Source organism: Artemia sp. Qi Xiang Cuo, chromosome 5 (genome assembly GCF_049724085.1).
Source record: "Artemia sp. Qi Xiang Cuo chromosome 5, ASM4972408v1, whole genome shotgun sequence".
Lineage (NCBI taxonomy): Eukaryota > Metazoa > Arthropoda > Branchiopoda > Anostraca > Artemiidae > Artemia > Artemia sp. Qi Xiang Cuo.
This window is the reverse complement of record NC_142798.1, coordinates 68091057-68114050: the sequence shown is the minus strand read 5'-3', so window position 1 is coordinate 68114050 and position 22994 is coordinate 68091057. Positions and strand designations below refer to the sequence as shown.

The 22994-nt window shown below is 33.4% G+C and overlaps 1 protein-coding gene across 1 annotated transcript in view; it reads right to left on the bottom strand.

Moving 5' to 3' along the window:
- The window catches only part of LOC148952428 (mutS protein homolog 4-like), a 114803-nt gene that overhangs the window by 34126 nt on the left and 57683 nt on the right, over window positions 1–22994 (bottom strand). The window contains exon 6 of the mRNA XM_089088956.1: window positions 8739–8929. Coding sequence (XP_088945082.1) covers window positions 8739–8929 — 191 coding nt within the window. The remainder of the gene's footprint in view (window positions 1–8738; window positions 8930–22994) is intronic.

Below are 22994 nucleotides of genomic sequence, written 5' to 3'. Positions count from 1 at the left end.
CTAATATAAAAACTATAAACTATTAACTATAACTAAACTAAAATAGAACTCTAAAAAAAACTCTAAGCTAAGAATCTATGCTAAAAAACTCTAAACTCTTAACTAAAACTAAACTAAACTAAAACTCTAAGCTAAGACTCTAAGCTAAAACTCTAAACTCTTAACTATTACTAAACTAAATTTCAACTATAAAAAAAACTATAATATAATACTCTAAGCTAAAAATCTAAACTCTTAAATATTACTAAACTAAACTAGAACTTTGACAAAAACTATGCTAAGACTCTAAGCTAAAAACTCTAAACTCTTAACTAAAACTAAACTAAACTAGAACTCTAACTAAATGTCTAAGCTATGACTTTAAGGTAAAACACAAAACTCTTAACTAAAAATAAAATAAAATATAAATCTAACATAAACTATAAGCTGATACTATAAGATAAACAAACAAAAATCTTAAATACAACCAATCTAACATCGAACTCTAAGATAATAATACATTGTTAAACTCTAAGTCTTTACCTCTATGCAAACTAATATGGGACTATCACAAAGACTCCTGGATACTACTCTATGCCAGGAATTTAAAATACTAACTATTAATAAAATAAAATAGAACGCTAAAAAAAACTATAAGCTAAGACTCTAATCTAAAACTCTAAACTATTAATTAAAGCTAAGATAAACTAAAAATTCAACAAAAACTCTAAGCTAAGACTCTAATATAAAAACTCTAAACTATTGACTATAACTAAAATCAAATAGAAATATAGAGAAAACTCTATGCTAAGAATAGAATCTAAAAATTCAAAACTCTTCACTAAAACTAAACTAGAAATTTAACAGAAACTATAAACAAAGACTCTTAATTAAAACACTAAACTCTTAACTAAAACTTAACTAAACTAGAAATCTAGTAAAAACTATAATCTAAAAAACTCTAAACTCTTAACTAAAACTAAACTAAAATAAAACTCTATGCTAAGTCTCTAAGGTAAAACTCCAAACTCTTAACTATATGTAAACTAAACTAGAACTCAAAACTAAAATAAACTAGAACTATAACAAAAACTATAAGATAATAATCTAAGCTAAAATTCTAAACTCTTAACTAAAACTAAACTAAACTAGAACTCTAACTAAACCTCTAAGCTAAGACTCTAATCTAAAAAACTGTAAACTCTAAACTAAAATTAAACTAGACTAGAACTCTAACTGAAAATCAAAGGTAAAACATCAAATTCTTAACTAATATAAACTAAACTTCAACTCTAAAAAAAACTCTAAGCTAAGACTCTAAGCTAAAACTCTAAACTATTAACTAAAACTAAACTAAACTAGAACTTCAACAAAAACTCTAAGCTAAAAACTCTAAACTCTTAACTAAAACTTAAGCAAACTATAACTTTAAGTAAAACTCTAAACTATGACTCTAAGCTAAAACTCTAAACTCTTAAATAAAACTTAACCAAACTATAACTTTAAGTAAAACTCTAAGCTAAGACTCTATGTTAAAATATAAACTATTAAATAAAAATAAAATAAAATATAAATATAACTTAAAAAAAATTTTAAAAAAAAGAAATATAAAATAAATATAAAATAAAATGGAAATATAAAAAAAAAAAAAACTCTAAACTATTAAATAAAAATAAAATAAACTTCAACTATAACAAAAACTATAAGCTAAGACTCTAAGCTAAAACTCTAAACTAAAACTAAACTATACTAGAACTTCAACATAAACTCTAAGATAAGACTATAATCTAAAAACACTAAACTCTTAACTAAAACTAAAATAAACTAGAACTCTAACAGAAACTCCAAGCTGAGACTCTAAGCTAAAACTCTAAACTATTAAGTAAAACTAAACTAAACTAGAACTCTAAGCTAAGACTCTAAGGTAAAACACCAAACTCTTAACTAAAACTAAACTAGAACTCTAACTGAAACTCATAGTTAAAACATCAAACTATTAACTAAAATTAAACTAAACTAGAACCCTAACAAAAAACTCTAAGCTAAAACTCGAAACTCTTAAATAAAACTTAGCCAAACTAAAACTTTAAGTAAAACTCTAAGCTATTACTCTAAGCTAAAAATCTAAATTCGTAACTATAATTAAACTAAATTTTAACTCTAACTAAAAATCTAGGCTAAAACTCTAAGGTAAAACTCGAAACTCTTAACTAAAACTAAACTAAACTAGAACTCTAAGTAAAACTCTAAGCTAAGACTCTAAGCTAAAACTCGAAACTCTTAACTAAAACTTAACCAAACTACAACTTTAAGTAAAATTATAAGCTATGACTCTAAGCTAAAACTCTAAATTCTGAACTGTAACTAAACTAAACTAAACTAGAACTCTGAATAAAACTCTAAGCGAAGACTCTAAGCTAAAAACTCTAAACTCTTAACTAAAACTAAACTAAACTAGAACCCTAAAAAAAACTCTAAGCTAATACTCTAATATAAAAAAAAAACTCTAAGCTTTTAAATAAAACAAAACCAAACTAAAACTTTAAGAAAAGACTCTAAGATAAAAACTCCAAACTCTTAACTAAAAGTAAACTAAAATAAAACTCTAACTGAAACTCAAAGGTAAAACATCAAATTCATAACTAAAATTAAACTAAACTTCAACTCTAACAAAAACTCTAAGCTAAGACTCTAAGCTAAAACTCGGAACTCTTAACTAAAACTTAACCAAACTACAACTTTAAGTAGAATTATAAGCTATGACTCTAAGCTAAAACTCTAAATTCTGAACTGTAACTAAACTTAACTAAACTAGAAATCTGAATAAAACTCTAAGCTACGACTCTAAGCTAAAAACTCTAAACTCTTAACTAAAACTAAACTAAACTAGAACTCTAACAAAAACTGTAAGCTAAGACTCTAAGATAAAAAAACTATAAACTTTTAACTAAAACTAAACAAAACTAAAACTTTAAGCTAAGACTCTAAGCTAAAAACTCTAAACTCTTAACTAAAACTAAACTAAACTAGAACTAAACCAAACTAAAACTTTAAGCTAAGACTTTAAGCTAAAAACTCTAAATTCTTAACTAAAACTAAACTAAACTAGAACTCTAACAAAAACTCTAAACTAAGAGTCTAAGATAAAAAAAACCCTCTAAACTTATAACTAAAACTAAACCAAACTAAAACTCTTTACCAAGCTAAAACTCTAAGCTAAGTCTCTAAGGTAAAACTTCAAACTCTTACCTATAACTAAGTTGTGGGTGAAAAGGATGGGTACTTCAATTTGTAAAATGGGTTTAGAACGGTCACTAAGAATAGAACTTGTTCTGAAATGCCTTTTGAAAAGTATTCCTTGGTGTTGAGCATTCAAAACGCTGTAAAGTAAAGTTGTGTGTGAAAAGGGTAGGTACTTGCACTTGTAAAAATGGGTTTAGCACGGAAATTAAGAAAAAAAAGTTTTATGAAATTCCCTTTGAAAAGTATTGATTGTTTTTGGAGCATTCAAAAAGCTGTAAAGTAAAGTTGTGGGTGTAAAGGATGGGTACTTCAATTTGTAAAATGGGTTTAGTACGGACATTAAGAAAAGAACTTGTTCTTAAATGCCATTGAAAAGTATTGCTTGGTGTTGGAGCATTCAAAAATCAGTATAGTAATGTTGTGGGTGAAAAGGATGGGTACTTCAACTTGTAAAATGGGTTTAGGAAGGACATTATGAAAAAAACTTGTTCTGAAAAGATATAATAAAGCCATAAAAAAGTATTAAAAAATGGGGGCTCAGGGGCCTTTGGGGCGCCGGGGGTCCTTTGGGGGTCTGGGGGCCCTTTAGGGCCGGGTGGCCCTTTGGGAGCCCTGTGGACCTTTGCGGACTCGGGGTGGGCCTTTGGGGGGCCCGGGGAGGGCCTGTGGGGGTCTGGGGAGGGCCTTTGGGGCTCTGGGGGGCACTTGAGGGCCGATTGGTCCTTTGGGAGCCCGGTGGACCTTTGGGGTCCGGTGGAGGACCTTTGGGGGTCCGGGGGGCCCTTAGGGAGCCTGGTGGTCTTTTGGGAGCCCGGTGGACCTTTGGGGACCGGGGGGCTTCCTTCGGGGTTGGGGTGGGGTATGAGGAGCCTTTGGGTTGGGGTAGAGGACCTCACGACACTGTTAAAATACAACTTGTGTATTATAAGGACCACAGAGTTTCACCCTCAAATCCTCTTCTAAACTCATCTTTTAAATCATCTTTTAAAATGTCTCTAACTGTTTCGCCAAAATAATTCCCTAAAATAATAATTTGTTCTGAAAAGATATAATAAAGTCTTAAAAAAGTATTAAAATGGTGGCTCAGGAGCCTTTGGGGCGCCGGGGGCCCTTTGGGAGCCCGGGGGACCTTTGAGGACGGGTGGCTTCCTTCGGGGTCGGGGTGGGGGGATCGGAACCCTTTGGGGTTGTGGAAGGGGACCCCATAACACTGTTCAAATGGAACTTGTGTATTATAACGACCACAGAGTTTCACCCTCAAATCCTCTTCTAAAATCATCTTTTAAATAATCTTATAAAATGTCTCTAACTGTTTCGCCGAAATAATTCCATAGCCTGTCTAAAACGGCTTCGCCTCAAATAATTCCTAAACGTAATATCAGCGTGTTCCTTTTGTTTTTGGCATCTCTGCGCTGACGCATTTCAAATTACTAAGAAACCTGATTCCCACGCTAAAACAATTCATCGCTAAGATGTTTCTTGGAGAATTGTTTCCATGGCGTTTGGTTATTAATATCTTTTGGAGTTCGACCAGTAGAGTTGTTTCTGAGGCAAAGACATTAATGACTTGGATCTATTCCTGGAAAATCGTTTCTAGGCGAAAATTTTTAGTCTGACAGATGATGTCATTGGTTGATTGATCTGTCAAGAAAGGGGAATTAATTTGTTGTTTCTAAGGGGAATTATTGATTCACGATAGGTGAATTGAGGTCGACAGCACAGGTGTTCCAAATTCCTGGACGGCATAACATTCGCCTCGAGCATGCACTTAAAACAACAACAACATCGACCTTGACATTCGCTGAGAGCGTGCACTTACAACATCAACAATATCGACACCTTTGGAAATTTAGGTCATTGACCCCATTAACCACATGTTCTCCCTAGGGAGGCTATGCACATATTTGGAGTTAAAAAAAGTTGTAGGTGGCAGCAGGGGTGAGGGACACGAGCTTTAGGGTCATCTCTACTAATAGAAGGAAAAAATTCGCGTTCAACTGATTCAAAGTCGAAGGATTTGGGGGATAGAAAATCCACTCAGAAAAAAGACCATACATAGAAGGAAAAATTGCACCTAAAACGGGTTCAAAATTGCAGGATTTGGGGGACAGAAAATACTCTCAGAAAAAAGACCATACATAGAAGGAAAAATTGCGCGTTCAACGGGTTCAAAATTGCAAGATTTGGGGGACAAAAAATCCACTCGGAAAAAGACCATACATAAAACGAAAAATTTTACGTTCAAACGGGTTCAAAATTACAGCATTTGGGGGACAGAAAATCCACTCAGAAAAAAGACCATACATAGAAGGAAAAATTGCACCTTCAACGGGTTCAAAATTACAGGATTTGGGGGACAGTAGTTTTCGCACTGTATGATCCTCCTTTTAACTGTCTGAGCTGTATTTACTCAGAGAAGGGGAGAGGCTCTGGGCCCGAGCCCCCGATAACCCACGTTTTCACTTCTTATTAAAACTATCGTCTAATCAGTTTTATCATGCATTCAGCATCCAGATTTCAACCAAAAACGACTAAGTTTTAGCTTTTACAGTCACTGCAATATGAGCTACAGTAGTGTCAATTCATATAGATAAGGGGAAGGCAGGAAATTATCTTTCAGCATCTAGGAAAGGTGGGGAGACTTTTTTCAATAAAAGCACAAAAAAAAGACATTTTTCAATGAAAAAAAAACGAAAAAATTTCTTTCGAAATCTAGGGAGGGGAGAAAAATCGACAGAAAATCCACTCAGAAAAAAGACCATACATAGAAGGAAAAAATTCGCGTTCAACTGATTCAAAATCAAAGGATTTGGGGGGCAGAAAATCCACTCAGAAAAAAAGACCATAAATAGAAGGAAAAAATTCGCGTTCAACTGATTCAAAGTCGAAGGATTTGGGGGATAGAAAATCCACTCAGAAAAAAGACCATACATAGAAGGAAAAATTGCACCTAAAACGGGTTCGAAATTGCAGGATTTGGGGGACAGAAAATACTCTCAGAAAAAAGACCATACATAGATGGAAAAATCGCGCGTTCAACGGGTTCAAAATTGCAAGATTTGGGGGACAGAAAATCCACTCGGAAAAAGACCATACATAAAACGAAAAATTTCACGTTCAAACGGGTTCAAAATTACAGCATTTGGGGGACAGAAAATCCACTCAGAAAAAAGACCATACATAGAAGAGAAAATTCGGGTTCAACGGATTCAAAATCGAAGGATTTGGGGGATAGAAAATCCACTCAGAAAAAAAGACCATACATAGAAGGAAAAATTGCACCTTCAACAGGTTCAAAATTGCTGGATTTGGGGGACAGAAAATCCACTCAGAAAAAAGACCATACATAGAAGGAAAAATTGCACCTTCAACGGGTTCAAAATTGCAGGATTTGGGGGACAGAAAATCCACTCAGAAAAAAGACCATACATAGAAGGAAAAATTGCACCTTCAACGGGTTCAAAATTTCAGGATTTGGGGGATAGAAAATCCACTCAGAAAAAAGACCATACATAGAAGGAAAAATTGCACCTTCAACGGGTTCAAAATTGCAGGATTTGGGGGACAGAAAATCCACTCAGAAAAAAGACCATACATAGAAGGAAAAAATTCGCGTTCAACTGATTCAAAATCGAAGGATTTGGGGGATAGAAAATCCACTCAGAAAAAAGACCATACATAGAAAGAAAATCGCACCTTCAACGGGTTCAAAATTGCAGGATTTGGGGGACAGATAATACACTCAGAAAAAAGACCATACATAGATGGAAAAATTGCGCGTTCAACGGGTTCAAAATTGCAAGATTTGGGGGACAGAAAATCCACTCAGAAAAAGACCATACATAAAACGAAAAATTTCACGTTCAACGGGTTCAAAATTACAGCATTTGGGGGACAGAAAATCCACTCAGAAAAAAAGCCATACATAAAAGAAAAAATGGCGCGTTCAACGGGATCAAAATTGCAGGATTTGGGGAACAGAAAATCCACTCAGAAAAAGACCAAACATAAAAAAAATAATTTCACGTTCATAGGGTTCAAAATTGCAGGATTTGAGGGACAGAAAATTACTCAGAAAAAAGACCATATAATAAAGGAAAAAATTCGCAAACTTGTTTGATTTTTACTTCGGCCACTGCTTTTATTTATTCCATTCATTTGGAGTTAAAAAAAATAGCGCTGAGTAAATTGCATGCCACTAAAATTAGTGTCGTTTGCTAAATCGTTTCTTTTCTGTTTACTTGACTTGTGCGAATGAGCTTTCTGCTAGAACTATGCATTTTTTGTTATATTCCTAAATTGCTTTGAGGTTGTTACTTAGGACTTGTCCCCCCTCCTATTCACGCCAAAAACACACCAACAATGTAAATTTATGGCAAATAAAGCATGAGATAGGAAACTAATAATTGAATTATTAATGCTAAGAGACGAAAAAAATGCCATATCGTAGAAGGTGAAATTGTTAATCCCCTATACAGAAAAAAAAACAGGAATGGATACATCTTCCTCTTCTTCGTCTTGACGTGCGATCAAGGCCATTTCCAGAGGGGTCAACGGTTTAGTCTCCCCCCGCAATTTTGTCTCATCTTCCTCTTCTTCGTCTTCCTCTTCTTTCTCTTCTTCCTTCTTCGTCGTCTTCGTCTTCTTCCTCATCTTCCTCTTTTTCGTCTTGACGTGCGATCAAGACCATATCCAGGGGGCGGGGGGGGGGGGGGGGGGGGTTAACGGGTTACTCTCCCCCCCCGCAATTTTTGGCTGACCCATAAAAACGTAAGAAAAAATTTATAAAAACAAATTATCGGTGCTTTGTTTAAGATTCTTTTTGTGACCCTCCACCCCCGAAAAAAATGGACACATCCTTGCGTGTGACCCAAGAAAGAGTCTATTAGGGTCTGATATGCAAGTATGTACTCACGTGCATTAGGTTAAAAATTTATCCTGAAGAGCTTTGCCACTCTAGGTATGACAAAAAAGCCACCTCATAAGGGAGGGGACAAATATTTAGTTTGATAGGAACTCGAAGGGACCTCTTGATACAAAAATAAAAAATTATTTATATAGGCCTACATTAAATTTGAAGATAATAATCACTAAAATTGGTTAGGTTCAAGGGCGGATCCAGGATTTTTTCGGGGGGGGGGGGTTACTAATTTTTGACTTTTTAGGGGGGGGGTACTAATTTTTGACTCAGTTTTCGACTAATTATACTGATTTTTACCTAGGTTTTACTAATTTTCAACTTATTTTCGACTCGGTCAAAAATTTCGGGGGGGGGGAGGGGGGTTCAAACCGGGTAACCCCCCCCTGGATACGGCCTTGGTTAGGTTACGTCCTTACATTTTTTTTAGGGCCAACATTTCCGAATACGATTTTCAAGATGAATTCTTAGTGTTCTTTACGCGAGTCGCGACAGAAACCCTCAACATACGTAATTATTGCAGATACAGGAGGGGGCATGGCTGACCTTCGACCCACCAAAGATAAATTTTTCACATTTTTCTTAAAAAAGAACTTACTTTTGAGAAATGATATGATGAACAGAGGCACACTTGGGCATTGCAAGCTTTTTTACGTATTGTAAGCCCGATTGGTCACTAAAAAACTTCCTTGGAATGGCATTCAGAGGTACATTTGGAAAATTTCTTCTAATCGTCTCTGTCAAATGATTCTTTTCTAGGCCATCAGTAACGGTAATAGGTACAATGATCTATCGAAATATAAATATAATTTACATAAATATAAATATGTGTTTGAATAAATAAGAATATATACTTATATAAATGTAATTTATAAATAATATAAATATATTTTATAAATATATAAAACACAATTTACGTAAGCTGAATAAAATAATAGTTTATAGAACGCTGTCTTCAAGATCGCATACTGACTTTCCATAATGAATAAAGGAAATTATTAACGAAATTAAATGAGTAAACGAAATGTATCAAAGTATCGAGATCGGTACTTTCGAATTGATACAAAGTATAGTCTTGCTTTGCATACCCGGCCTTGTGAGGGTTCTTGTGAGGGTAATATGAAGTTGAATCTTTACCTTTTTAGTTCAGTTTTTTTTATTGTTGAAAAAATGAACTCTTGGGCCCTTTTATTTCTCAGTAGCTCACTTCTCTAATGCTATCTTTCTTTTGGTAAAGATGTTTGAGACATTTTCGCACTGTATGATCCTCCTTTTAACTGTCTGAGCTGTATTTACTCAGGGGAAGGGGAGAGGCTCTGGGCCCGAGCCCCCGATAACCCACGTTTTCACTTCTTGTTAAAACTATCGTCTAATCAGTTTTATCATGCATTCAGCATCCAGATTTCATCCAAAAACGACGAAGTTTTAGCTTTTACAGTCACTGCAATATGAGCTACAGTAGTGTCAATTCATATAGATAAGGGGAAGGCAGGAAATTATCTTTCAGCATCTAAGAAAGGTGGGGAGACTTTTTTCAATAAAAGCACAAAAAAAGACATTTTTCAATGAAAAAAAACGAAAAAATTTCTTTCGAAATCTAGGGAGGGGAGAAAAATCTGGGGCCAAAGCCCCCCTGTCCCCTCCTATTGGCAAAAACGATCATCTAGAAAATCTACTGATAAGGCGTCATCAGATGAGCATCTGGGAAGGCCGTTAATGAAAATCAGGGATAACAAGAGCGCAAGAACTGACTAATTGGAACCTAATTCAAAAGAATTTTTTGGCCACGTCAGTGAGATCTCAGTAATTCTGATTCTTTACCTGTAATTCCTTTATTATTAATTTTTTTTTTAGTGGAATTCGTTATTTTCATGCCAAAAGCCCGTTTTATGCTAAAAGAAAAGTGCACACCTCACAAAAAAAAAAAAAAAAAAAAAAAAAAAGCAAAAAAGTATGACACCAAGCACCTTGAGAAGGTGTAGCTGTCCACTGAAGTTGTAGTTGTGTTTTGGAATCAATACACTGCGAATGTTTTAATTTTTATAGACAAAAAATGTTGTCATATTAAACTCATTCGTTTTGCATATTAACTTAAACAGTTCAAAGTGGCAAAGCTCAGAAAAATGTGATACAGGTCTGAAAACTATATAATTTTGAAAATACCAAATAAAAATGTTTGAAAATTATGGTTTTCATACATAATTAGACCTAAGATCGGCCCAAGGGGGAAAAACGTTTTTATTTTAATGCCCTTGGTACTTTAAGAGTGAGAGGTTTATCCATGTTTTTTTTTTTTTTTTTTTTTTTTTTTTTTTTTTTGGTAAAAGAATTTTTCGGTGCATGTTTTTGAAGGACATTAAAGATTCAACTTCTCAATTAATATCTAATAAAATTCACCCGATAACAAAATATTTGATATTTTATAGTGATCCCAAACTTGATGATGTGAAAAATAGTTGTGCAAAACTTCGAGAAAATTTGGGATTTCGGGGGGGGGGGTAGGACCCCAAGCATCCCCTCCCTCGTACAACCCTGAACCTTGTTATATTTATTTTTAAGTAATTTTTTCCTTTTATAAGATTGCCATTAATGTATATCCTTTGTATTAGGAAATCAGATATTGTAAATATTGTAATACACTGACTTAACGAATCTTCATAACCACGATGTAGCGTGACAACAGATGCAAAAAGATTGTCAATAAGAGAAGAAGAGCTATCCTGCGCTCGATTCAAGGTCATATCCAGGGGGTTAGGGTGTTTGACCCCCCCCCCCCCAGAAATGTTTGTCCAACAGTAGAGGAGGGGGTACCAGCCCTGTACGAACACCGTGCTGCCATCTACAATTTAGTTTAATGCTGACGGGACATAATTTATTCAAGGATTATCGATAGAGTCTAATGTGTGTGTGTCAAGGTCAATCGATCTGATGTTGTTGTTGTTTGGTCACGTGCGAATGACATGAGGGGTGATTTACATAATCGATGGGGGAATTATTGATTCACGAGCATGGGGAATTATGAAACAATATGGGCATAGAGTCATTAGGGAGAAAGATTACGTAATCGCTCAATGACCTCTTTTTCCAAGATCGATTTATTTGATGTTTCTATGTGTAATAACTCGGGGGGCGAAGGTTGCACATGCGCATTGAATTCTAACGGGAACAATGTTATTGATCTAGGACTCGAGGGGGATGTGAATTTCCGAGAACTTGATTTACATAATCGGCGGGGACATTGTTGATTCACGAAGAGTGAATTAAGAAACATTTAGGCTTCTTTAATCTGTGATTTACATAATCGCTAGGGGAAATTATTTATTCACGATGGGTGAATTATGAAGAAAAAATGGCTTTATTGTTGTTTGGTTAGCTTAACCTGAGAAATTGATTTACATAATCGGCGGGGAAATTATTGATTCACGAAAAGGGAATTAAGAAACATTAAGGCTTCTTTAATCTTTAGGCCTGATGGATTTATTTATTATTGTTGTTTTTGGACAAGTGCATGCGAGGGGTGACTGTCAAGGTGTCCTGGAATAGGAAACAGTTAGATCACATGTTTCCTTCTCAGCCAATGATCGAGTCGGTTACATCCTCCTTCTCATCCAAACAGAGGGCTGCTTACATATTATCGGCGGTGGGCATATATGGAACGGATTTTTTTTATAGTTTTATTAGTCTGTGAATAGAATTAACTAAGTTTTTAGTTAGCAGAGTAATAACATGAGTGAACAAGTTGAGTTAGAAATATCCTTTTATTGCAACTGTTCTATTTGTAAAGGACATTTTCATGATTTTGACTATTCACATGAACCTACTGAATGTTTAGATAGCATAGAGGCAGAGACAGATGAGAAGAATCTGGAGGAAACGAGAAGAAAAATTATATGTGACATGGAGAGAAATTTAGACCGATTGCAAGTAAGCTCAGATAAAAGAAGGATTGGTATGATAGAAAAGGAAGATCAAAAGAAAAGACTGGTAAAAGAGGGCTTTTTCTATAACGTAAAAGACAGAAGTGAAAACCCAAAGAAAAATGTGTATAGTGCAAGATATAACTCGGATTATTATGATGATTATGCTCCAAGAGAAGAGAAAAAGTGGCCCTTCAAGAGACAACATAAGAGGTCATTCTACGAAAAGGATTTTAAACAACGGAAAACATGGTGGAAGTGTTCTCATATACCATTTTACGATAAATCCCATTTTTGATATGCTTGATAAGTTTTATACCATAATCATACAATAAATTTGTTTCTGCTATTTTAATTTTCTCATACTCAGTGCCAGCCCCAATGCAGCCTGGGTTTAAGTTAAAGAGAGAGTGGACGGCTTCTTATAATATGGTGAACCCTGCCGAAGCTATGCAAGATCGTGAAATAGCCGGCCCAGTTGCACAAGAACATAGCGACGTCGCCCCGTCCACCCTCCAGCATGCACTACCTGGTCCTTCGGGTGCCCAAGTGCAGCCGGGATTTGCAAATGTAAGCGTTTTTTTCCTACCTTTCTATTTATTCATTTTTCAGTCCTTTTCAATCCCAATATAAACTTATCTCTGTGAGATATTAACCCCTCACCCCAACCAATGTTTTAAATTTATCTCCCTCGGAGATATCTAAATGTAATTTTTTTTTATGAAACCACTCTTCTCTCTGCTCCCCCCTCCCTCGGAGATATCTAAATGTAATTTTTTACATAGAAACCGCTCTTTTCTAATCCTTGCTATCGCTTCGATATCTCATAAGCGAATATTTTTATGTAATTTCTATTAATAATCACTGCATTTGAAACTCAAAGTTCTATTTTTTCTAATCTTTGATATCTTCTATGTTGCAATCTCGTCGCTTTTATCACATCATATAATATTTTTCAAGTTTAATTTGTATTAAAAATCACAATTTGAAAATCAAAATCACCTATTTGCAACAATTGATTACAACAAAGTTTAAAGAGAAGGAACTGAGTGAGATTATCCAAATGTATCTATTTGTCACATATGAACCCCGTAATTTGCGCAAGGATATTTTAAAATAACTTTCAAACATACAAAGCCTTGCCAATATTTTAGTGATGTGGAAACATTTTTGAATAAGAATTAACGGTTCTCGAATTTAATTGTACTGTTTCCCAGAGACTACGCTTGGAAACAGAATAGACATGCGATTAAAAATAATCTAGGCTCATTTGGAGTAATAGACAACCTGTATGGGAAGTAGGCGAAACGACTTATGCCGCCTAACAATACGGTTTTTTGGGGCAGTAGGTAAACGGCTGGGAGCCGCGGAGCCCGGCCGGCGCCGAGGGGTCCGGGGAGGACGGTGGAGGCACGGTTAGGGACGTGCCGGGGGGGGGCGCCACGGGTCAGGGAAGTGCCACAGGGATGCGCCACGGGCTCGAGACGCATCGTGGGAAGCGATGCGGGGGCCCGAGAAGCGCCACAGGGATGCGCTGTGGCTCCGAAAAGTGCCGAAAAAAAAAAATTTAGGGGGGGGGAGTGAGCACTTTTAATAGTGACAAAATAGAAATGAAAAGATAAGTGTTTCTTACTTCAGTATCTAACCATTTCTCTTCGAAATTTAGCGATTTTAGCTATAACAATTTTCCTAAATTTAGGGGAGGGGGCGTGAATCCATGATTTTTGTTGGGGGGGGGGGGGGTTTAGCACTTTTAATAGTGACAAAATAGAAATGAAATTTAATTTAAACACTTTTTTTTTTCAGATATAATAATGTTTGGTGTGATTGACACAGAATATATTGGTCTGAAATATTCCACAAGTGGCATTATATTCGAAGCAGCTTTCTTACTCCTAGACAATCAACGACGTGAAATTCATTGCTATAAATTGAACATCAGATACAATATGTATAAGTACGAGAAAAACAGATGGAGTCCAACACTAAATTTTATAAATCGAAATGGCTTTTACGCTAAAACCATACGACCACATATTGAAAATGGCTATGAAATAAAACATGTAAAAGAGGAAATTCAGGAAATATGCAGTTTTTTCGGTTTGTAAGCTGTTTATGTTAAGGGAAACGTGCCAACTGATAAACTCTTACTAGAAAAATGTGATAAAAACATAGCATTATTCAATTTAGATGACTTCAAATGTGAGAAATACCAGCATTCAGTCCATGACCCAGAAAATGAAGTTAGATATTTCGCTCAATGGATACCGGATAAGATACCTGACATGGAAAAATGCATCAGATATCCAAAGTACTAAACTTGGTCCTCCTCATATCAAATTTATTAATCTTCTTTTTTTTTTAAATATGTCATTATTTTTTTTAAATTGTTTTAAATATGTTTAATCAATAATTATATTAAGCCTAAAACGTTTTTATTATTTATATTATTCAATCGCAAATAACATTATAATTCAATATTAAAACAGAAAGGGACCACACTTTCAAGTTCAGCATGTTGGAGAACCCTAAATAGTAACACCTAAAAAGGTAATTTAACTCTAAAAGGTTAAAGAATTTTTCTGAAATTATCTTAAGCCTGAGACGTTTTTATTATTTAGAATAGTCCGTCGCCAAGAAAATTATAATTTCAGATTAAACATTCCAGGGAACACACGTTAAATTTAAGCATGTTGGAGAACCCTAAATAGTCACCCCTAAAAAGGTAAGTTAACCCTAAAAGGTTAAAGAATTTTTCTGAAATTATCTTAAGCCTGAGACGTTTTTATTCTTTAGAATAGTTCTTCGCCACAAAAATTAGACTTTCATAGTCAACATGCCAGGGAACACACTTTCAATTTCAACATGTTGGAGAACCCTAAAAAATCATCCATAAAACGGTAAGTTAACCCTAAAATGTTAAAGAATTTTTCTGAAATTACACTTTCAGATCCAGTATTTTAGGGAACACACTTTCAGGTTCAGCATGTAGGAGAACCCTAAATGCTCATCCCTAAAATGGTAAGTTAACCCTAAATGGTTAAAGAATTTCTCTATTTATGTAGAGTTTCAACTAGCTATGACTAAGTTTGCTAAAGACAAGCTATTTTCTTGTGAAAACACACAAAATCAGAAAAAATGTTCAATGTTCCTCTAGTACCAACGTAATTAGACTAAAAATGAAGATATCTATGCAGAGTTTCAACTAGCTATGGCTAAGTTTGCTAAAGACAAGCTATTTTCTTGAGAAAACACACAAAATCAGAAAAAATGTTCAATGTTCCTTTAGTACCTACTCAATTAGTCTAAAATTGAAGATATCTATTCAGAGTTCAATCTATCTTTGTATACTTTTGGTAAAGATTAGCTATTTTCTTTATAAAAAACACAAACAAAGAAAAAATAGACAATGGTCTGCGCTTAAACAAGAAAATAGTCTAAAAATGAAGATAGGTATGTAAAGTTTAAAATGGATATTGATAATTTTACTAAAATCAAGCTTTTTTCTTGAAAAAACACTCAAAACCGGAAAAAAGTTCAATGTTCTTTTTGTACCTACACAATTAGACTAAAAATGAAGTTATTTATGCAGAGTTTCAACTAGCTATGGCTAAGTTTGCTAAAGACAAGCTATTTTTCTTGCGAAAACACACAAAATCAGAAAAAATTTTCAATCCTACTTTAGTACCTACGCAATTATGCTAAAAATGAATATATTTATGCAGTGTTTCAACTAGATATGGCTTAGTTTTCTAAAGACCAGCTATTTTCTTGCGAAAACACACAAAATCAGAAAAAATGTTCAATGTTCCTTTAGTACCTACGCAATTAGGCTAAAAATGAAGATATATATTCAGAGTTTCAACTAGCTATGGCTAAGTTTGGTAAAGACAAGGTATTTTCTTGTGAAAACACACAAAAACCGAAAAAATATTCAATGTTCTTTTAGTACCTGCGCAATTAGGCTAAAAATGAAGATATTTATGTAGAGTTTCAACTAGCTATGGCTAAGTTTACTAAAGACAAGCTATTTTCTTGATAAAAAACACAAAATCAAAAAAAATTTTCAATGTTCCTTTAGTACCCTCGCAATTAGGCTAAAAATGAAGATATTTATGCAGAGTTTCAACTAGCTATGGCTAAGTTTGCTAAAGACAAGCTATTTTCTTGCGAAAACACACAAAATCAGAAAAAATGTTCAATGTTCCTTTAGTACCTACGCAATTAGACTAAAAATGAAGATATTTATGCAGAGTTTCAACTAGCTATGGCTAAGTTTGCTAAAGACAAGCTATTTTCTTGAGAAAAAACACAAAATCAGAAAAAAATGTTCAATGTTCCTTTAGTACCCTCACAATTAGACTAAAAATGAAGATATTTATGCAGAGTTTGAACTAGCTATGGCTAAGTTTGATAAAGACAAGCTATTTTCTTGTGAAAACACACAAAATCAGAAAAAATGTTAAATGTTCCTTTAGTACCTACGCAATTAGTCTAAAAATGAATATATCTATGCAGAGTTTCAACTAGCTATGGCTATGTTTGCTAAAGACAAGCTATTTTCTTGGGAAAACCCACAAAATCAGAAAAATGTTCAATGTTCCTTTAGTACATACGAAATTAGACTAAAAATGAAGATATTTATACAGAGTTTCAACTAGCTATGGCTAAGTTTGCTAAAGACAAGCTATTTTCTTGTGAAAACACACAAAATCAGAAAAAATGTTCAATGTTCCTTTAGTACCCTCACAATTAGGCTAAAAATGCAGATATTTATGTAGAGTTTCAACTGGCTATGGCTAAGTTTACTAAAGACAAGCTATTTTCTTGAGAAAACACACAAAATCAGAAAAAATGTTCAATGTTCCTTTAGTACCCACTTAATTAGGCTAAAAATGAAGATATTTATGCAGAGTTTCAACTAGCTATGGCTAAGTTTGCTAAAGACAAGCTATTTTATTGCGAAAAAACACAAAATCAGAAAAAAAAATGTTCAATGTTCCTTTAGTACCCTCACAATTAGACTAAAAATGAAGATATTTATGCAGAGTTTCAACTAGCTATGGCTAAGTTTGATAAAGACAAGCTATTTTCTTGTGAAAACACACAAAATCAGAAAAAATGTTCAATGTTCCTTTAGTACCTACGCAATTAGACTAAAAATGAAGATATCTATGCAGAGTTTCAACTAGCTATGGCTATGTTTGCTAAAGACAAGCTATTTTCTTGTGAAAACCCACAAAATCAGAAAAATGTTCAATGTTCCTTTAGTACCTACGCAATTAGACTAAAAATGAAGATATCTATACAGAGTTTCAACTAGCTATGGCTAAGTTTGCTAAAGACAAGCTATTTTCTTGTGAAAACACATAAAATCAGAAAAAATGTTCAATGTTCCTTTAGTACCCTCACAATTAGACTAAAAATGAAGATATTTATGCAGAGTTTCAACTAGCTATGGCTAAGTTTGCTAAAGACAAGCTATTTTCTTGTGAAAACACACAAAATCAGAAAAAATGTTCAATGTTCGTTTAGTACCTACGCAATTAGACTAAAAATTAAGATATCTATGCAGAGTTTCAACTATCTATGGCTAAGTTTGCTAAAGACAAGCTATTTTCTTGCGAAAAACACACAAAATCAGAAAAAAAGTTCACTGTTCCTTTAGTACCCTCTCAATTAGACTAAAAATGAATATATTTATGCACAGTTTCAACTAGCTATGGCTAAGTTTGCTAAAGACAAGCTATTTTCTTGCGAAAACACACAAAATCAGAAAAAATGTTCAATGTTCCTTTAGTACCTACACAATTAGGCTTAAATGAAGATATCTATTCAGAGTTTCATCTATCTATGGCTAATTTTTCTAAAGACAATCTATTTTCTTGAGCAAACACACACACTCAGAAAAAAAAATGTTCAATGTACCTTTAGTACCTATGCACTTAGGCTGACATGAAGATATTTATGAAGAGTTTCAACTAGATATGACTGAGTTTGCTAAAGCCAAGCTATTTTCTTGAGAAAACACACAAAATCAGACAAAATATTGTTAGGTTAGGTTAAGTTAGATTAGGTTAGGTTAGCCTACGTACGCGCGCATAGAGGTTAGGTTAGGTTAGGTTGGATTAAGTTAGGTTAGGTTAAATTAGGTTAGGTTAGATTAAGTTAGGTTAGGTTAGGTTAGATTAAGTTAGGTTAGATTAAGTTAGGTTAGGCTAAGTTAGATTAGGCTAAGTTAGCCTACGTACGCGCGCGTACGTAGGCTAACCTAGCCTAACCTAACTTAGCCTAACCTAACTTAATCTAACCTAACCTAATCTAACCTAACCTAACCTAACTTAATCTAACCTAACCTAATTTAACCTAACCTAAATTAATCCAACCTAACCTAGCCTAACCTATATGCGCGCGTACGTAGGCTAACCTAGCCTAATCTAACTTAACCTAACCTAACAATATTTTTTCTGATTTTGTGTGTTTTCGCAAGAAAATAGCTTGTCTTTAGCAAACTTAGCCATAGCTAGTTGAAACTCTGCATAAATATCTTCATGTCAGCCTAATTGCATAGGTACTAGAGGAACATTGAAAATTTTTTTCTGAGTTTGTGTGTTTTCGCAAGAAAAAAGCTTGTCTTTAGCAAACTTAGCCATAGATAGTTGAAACTCTGCATAAATATCTTCATTTTAGTCTATGTATGTAGGTACTAGATGAAACTTTAACATTTTTTCTGAGATTTTGGTATCTCGCAATACAAAAGCTTTACTTTGTCAAACATAGTAATTGATATTTGAATATCTTTATAATCCACTAAATGTTGGGTATCTGAGTAATTGTACTCATGTAAAATTGAAATTTCTTCCTGAGTTTGTGTTTTCGCAAGAAAATAGCTCGTCCTAAGAAAACTTATCCGCCGCTCGATGAAACTATGAATAAATATCTTCAATTTTATTCTAAATGTGTAGGTACTAAAGGAACATTGAACATTTTTTCTGATTTTGTGTGTTTTCGCAATAAAATAGATTGTCTTTAGCAATCTTAGCCATAGATAGTTTAAACTCTGCATAAATATCTTCATTTTTAGTCTAATTGTGAGGGTACTAAAGGAACATTGAACTTTTTTTCTGATTTTGTGTGTTTTCGCAAGAAAATAGCTTTTCTTTAGCAAACTTAGCCATAGATAGTTGAAACTCTGAATAAATATCTTCATTTTTAGTCTAATTGCGTAGGTACTAAAGGAACATTGAACATTTTTCTGATTTTGTGGGTTTTCACAAGAAAATAGCTTGTCTTTAGCAAACATAGCCATAGCTAGTTGAAACTCTGCATAGATATCTTCATTTTTAGTCTAATTGCGTAGGTACTAAAGGAACATTTAACATTTTTTCTGATTTTGCGTGTTTTCACAAGAAAATAGCTTGTCTTTATCAAATTTAGCCATAGCTAGTTGAAACTCTGCATAAATATCTTCATTTTTAGTCTAATTGTGAAGGTACTAAAGGAAAATTGAACATTTTTTCTGAGTTTGTGTGTTTTCGCAAGAAAATAGCTTGTCTTTAGCAAACTTAGCCATAGCTAGTTGAAACTCTGCATAAATATATTCATTTTTAGTCTAATTGGGCGGGCACCCAAGGAACTTTGAACATTTTTTCTGAGTTTGTGTGTTGTCGCAAGAAAATAGATTGTATTTAGAAAACATAGCCATAGATAGTTGAAACTCTACATAAATAACTGCATTTTTAGTCTAATTGTGAGGGTACTAAAGGAACATTGAACATTTTTTCTGATTTTGTGTGTTTCCGCAAGAAAATAGCTTGTATTTAGCAAACTTAGCCATAGATATTTTAAACACTGTATAAAGATCTTAACGTTTTGAAGTCGGAATTTATTAAAAAATTAACATTTAACACTTTTTAGATATTGTTGGTTCTCACATTAAAATAGTTTATCTTTAGCAAAAATAGACATAGCTAGTTGAAACTCTGAAGATATATCTTAATTTTTAGTCTCAGTGAGTAGGTACTAAAGGACAATTGAACATATTTTATGATTTTGTGTGTTTTCACAAGAAAATAGCTTGTCTTTTTCAAACTTAGCCATAGCTAGTTGAAACTCTGCATAAATATCTTCATTTTTAGTCTAATTGTGAGGGTACTAAAGGAACAGTGAAAAATTTCTTCTTACTTTGTTTGTTTTCGCAATAAAATGTATTTTCCTTATAAAGATTAACAATAGATAGTTGAAAATCTGCAAATCATATCTTTATTTTTAGTCTAATTTAGTAGGTACTAAATGAACCTTGAACATTTTTTCTGATTTTGTGTGTTTTCGCAAGAAAATAGCTTGTCTTTAGCAAACTTAGCCAGAGCTAGTTGAAACTCTGTATAAATATCTTCATTTTTAGCCTAATTGTGTTGGTACTAATGGAACATGGAAATTTTTTTCTAATTTTGAGTTTTTTTGCAAGAAAATAGCTTGTCTTTAGTAAACTTAGCCATAGCCATTTGAAACTCTACATAAATATCTTCATTTTTATGCTAATTTAGTATGTACTAAAAGAACATTGAATATTTTTTCTGTTGTTGTGTGTTTTCGCAAGAAAAATAGCTTGTCTTTAGCAAAATTAGCCATAGATATTTGAAACTCTGCATAAATAACTTCATTTTTATCCTAATTGTGTAGGTACTAAAGGAACATTGAACATTTTTCTGATTTTGTGTGTTTTCACAAGAAAATAGCTTGTCTTTACCAAACGTAGCCATAGCTAGTTGAAACTCTGAAAAAATATCTTCATTTTTAGCCTAATTGCGTATGTACTAAAGGAAAATTGAACATTTTTTCTGATTTTGTGTTTTTTAGGAAGAAAATAGCTTGTCTTTAGCCACAATAGCAATATATAGTTGAAACTCTTCATAAATATATTAATTTTTAGTCAAATTGCTTATGTACTAAAGCAAAATTGAAAATTTTTTATGATTTTGAGTGTTTTTGCAATAAAAATAGCTTGTCTTTAGTAAACTTAGCCATAGCTATTTGAAACTCTACATAAATAAATTCATTTTTAGCCTAATTGTGTAAGTAATGAAAGAACATTGAACATTTTTCCTGATTTTGAGTTTGTTTTCAAGAAAAAAGCTTGACTTTATTAAAATTAGCAAGAGCCATTTTAAACTTTAAATAAATATCTTCATTTTTAGCTTATTTTCTATTGTAATCGCAGAACATTGAATATGTTTTAGGTGTTTGGGTTTTTTCTCAAGAAAATATAGCAACCTTACTAATAGAAGACAAAGATAGTTGAAACTCTAATTAGATATCTACATATTTAGACTAATTGAGTATGTACTAAGGGAACATTGAACATTTTTTCTGATTTTGTGTGTTTTCGCAAGAAAATAGCTTGTCTTTAGCAAACTTAGCCATAGCTAGTTGAAACTCTGCATAGATATCTTAATTTTTAGTCTAATTGCGTAGGTACTAAAGGAACATTGAACATTTTTTCTGACTTTGTGTGTTTTCGCAAGAAAATAGCTTGTCTTTAGCAAACTTAGCCATAGCTAGTTTAAACTCTACATAAATAGAGAAATTCTTTAACCATTTAGGGTTAACTTACCTTTTAAGGGATGAGCATTTAGGGTTCTCCTACATGCTGAACCTGAAAGCGTGTTCCCAGACATACTGGATCTGAGAGTGTAATTTCAAAAAAATTCTTTAACCTTTTAGGGTTAACTTAGCTTTTTAGGGATGACTATTTAGGGTTCTCCAACATGTTGAACTTAAAAGTGTGTTCCCTGGCATGTTGAATTTGAAAGTCTAATTTTCGTGGCGATGGACTATTCTAAAGAATAAAAACGTCTCAGGCTTAAGATAATTTCAGAAAAATTCTTTAACCTTTTAGGGTTAACTTACCTTTTTAGGGGTGACTATTTAGGGTTCTCTAACATGTTGAACTTTAAAGTGTGTTCCCTGGCATGTTGAATCTGAAATTATAATTTTCTTGGCGATGGACTATTATAAAGAATAAAAACGTCTCAGGCTTAAGATAATTTCAGAAAAATTCTTTAACCTTTTAGGGTTAACTTACCTTTTTAGGGGTGACTATTTAGGGTTCTCCAACATGCTTAACTTGAAAGTGTGTTCCCTGTCAGTTTGAATATGAAAGTCTAATTTTAATTGCTATTTAATACTATAAAGAATAAAAACGTTTGATAATTAATATATTTATTTATTAAACATAATTAAAAACTTTGAAAAAAAAATAATGACATATTTAAAAAAAAAGAAGCTTACAAAATGTTTTCTTGGTATGACAAATTTTTTGGCGGTTTAGCTCTTATGCATTTTTCCAAGTAAGTTATAGTTTCCGTTACCAATTGAGCGAAATGTCTAACTACATAATCTGGGTCATGGACTGAATGCAGGTATTTCTCACATTTGAAGTCTTCTAAATTGAATAATGCTATGTTTTTATCACATTTTTCTAGTAAGAGTTTATCAGTTAGCACGTTTCCCTTAACATAAACAGCTTGCACACCGAAAAAACTGCATATTTCCTGAATTTCCTCTTGTACATGTTTTATTTCATAGCCATTTTCATTATGTGGTCGTATGGTTTTAGCGTAAAAGCCATTTCGATTTATAAAATTTAGTGTTGGACTCCCTCTGTTTTTCTCGTACTTATACATATTGTATCTGATGTTCCATTTATAGCAATGAATTTCACGTCGTTGATTGTCTAGGAGTAAGAAAGCTGCTTCGAATATAATGCCAGTTGTGGAATATTTCAGACCAATATATTCTGTGTCAATCACACCAAACATTATTATATCTGAAAAAAAAAGTGTTTAAATTAAATTTCATTTCTATTTTGTCACTATTAAAAGTGCTAACCCCCCCCCCAACAAAAATCATGGATTCACGCCCCCTCCCCTAAATTT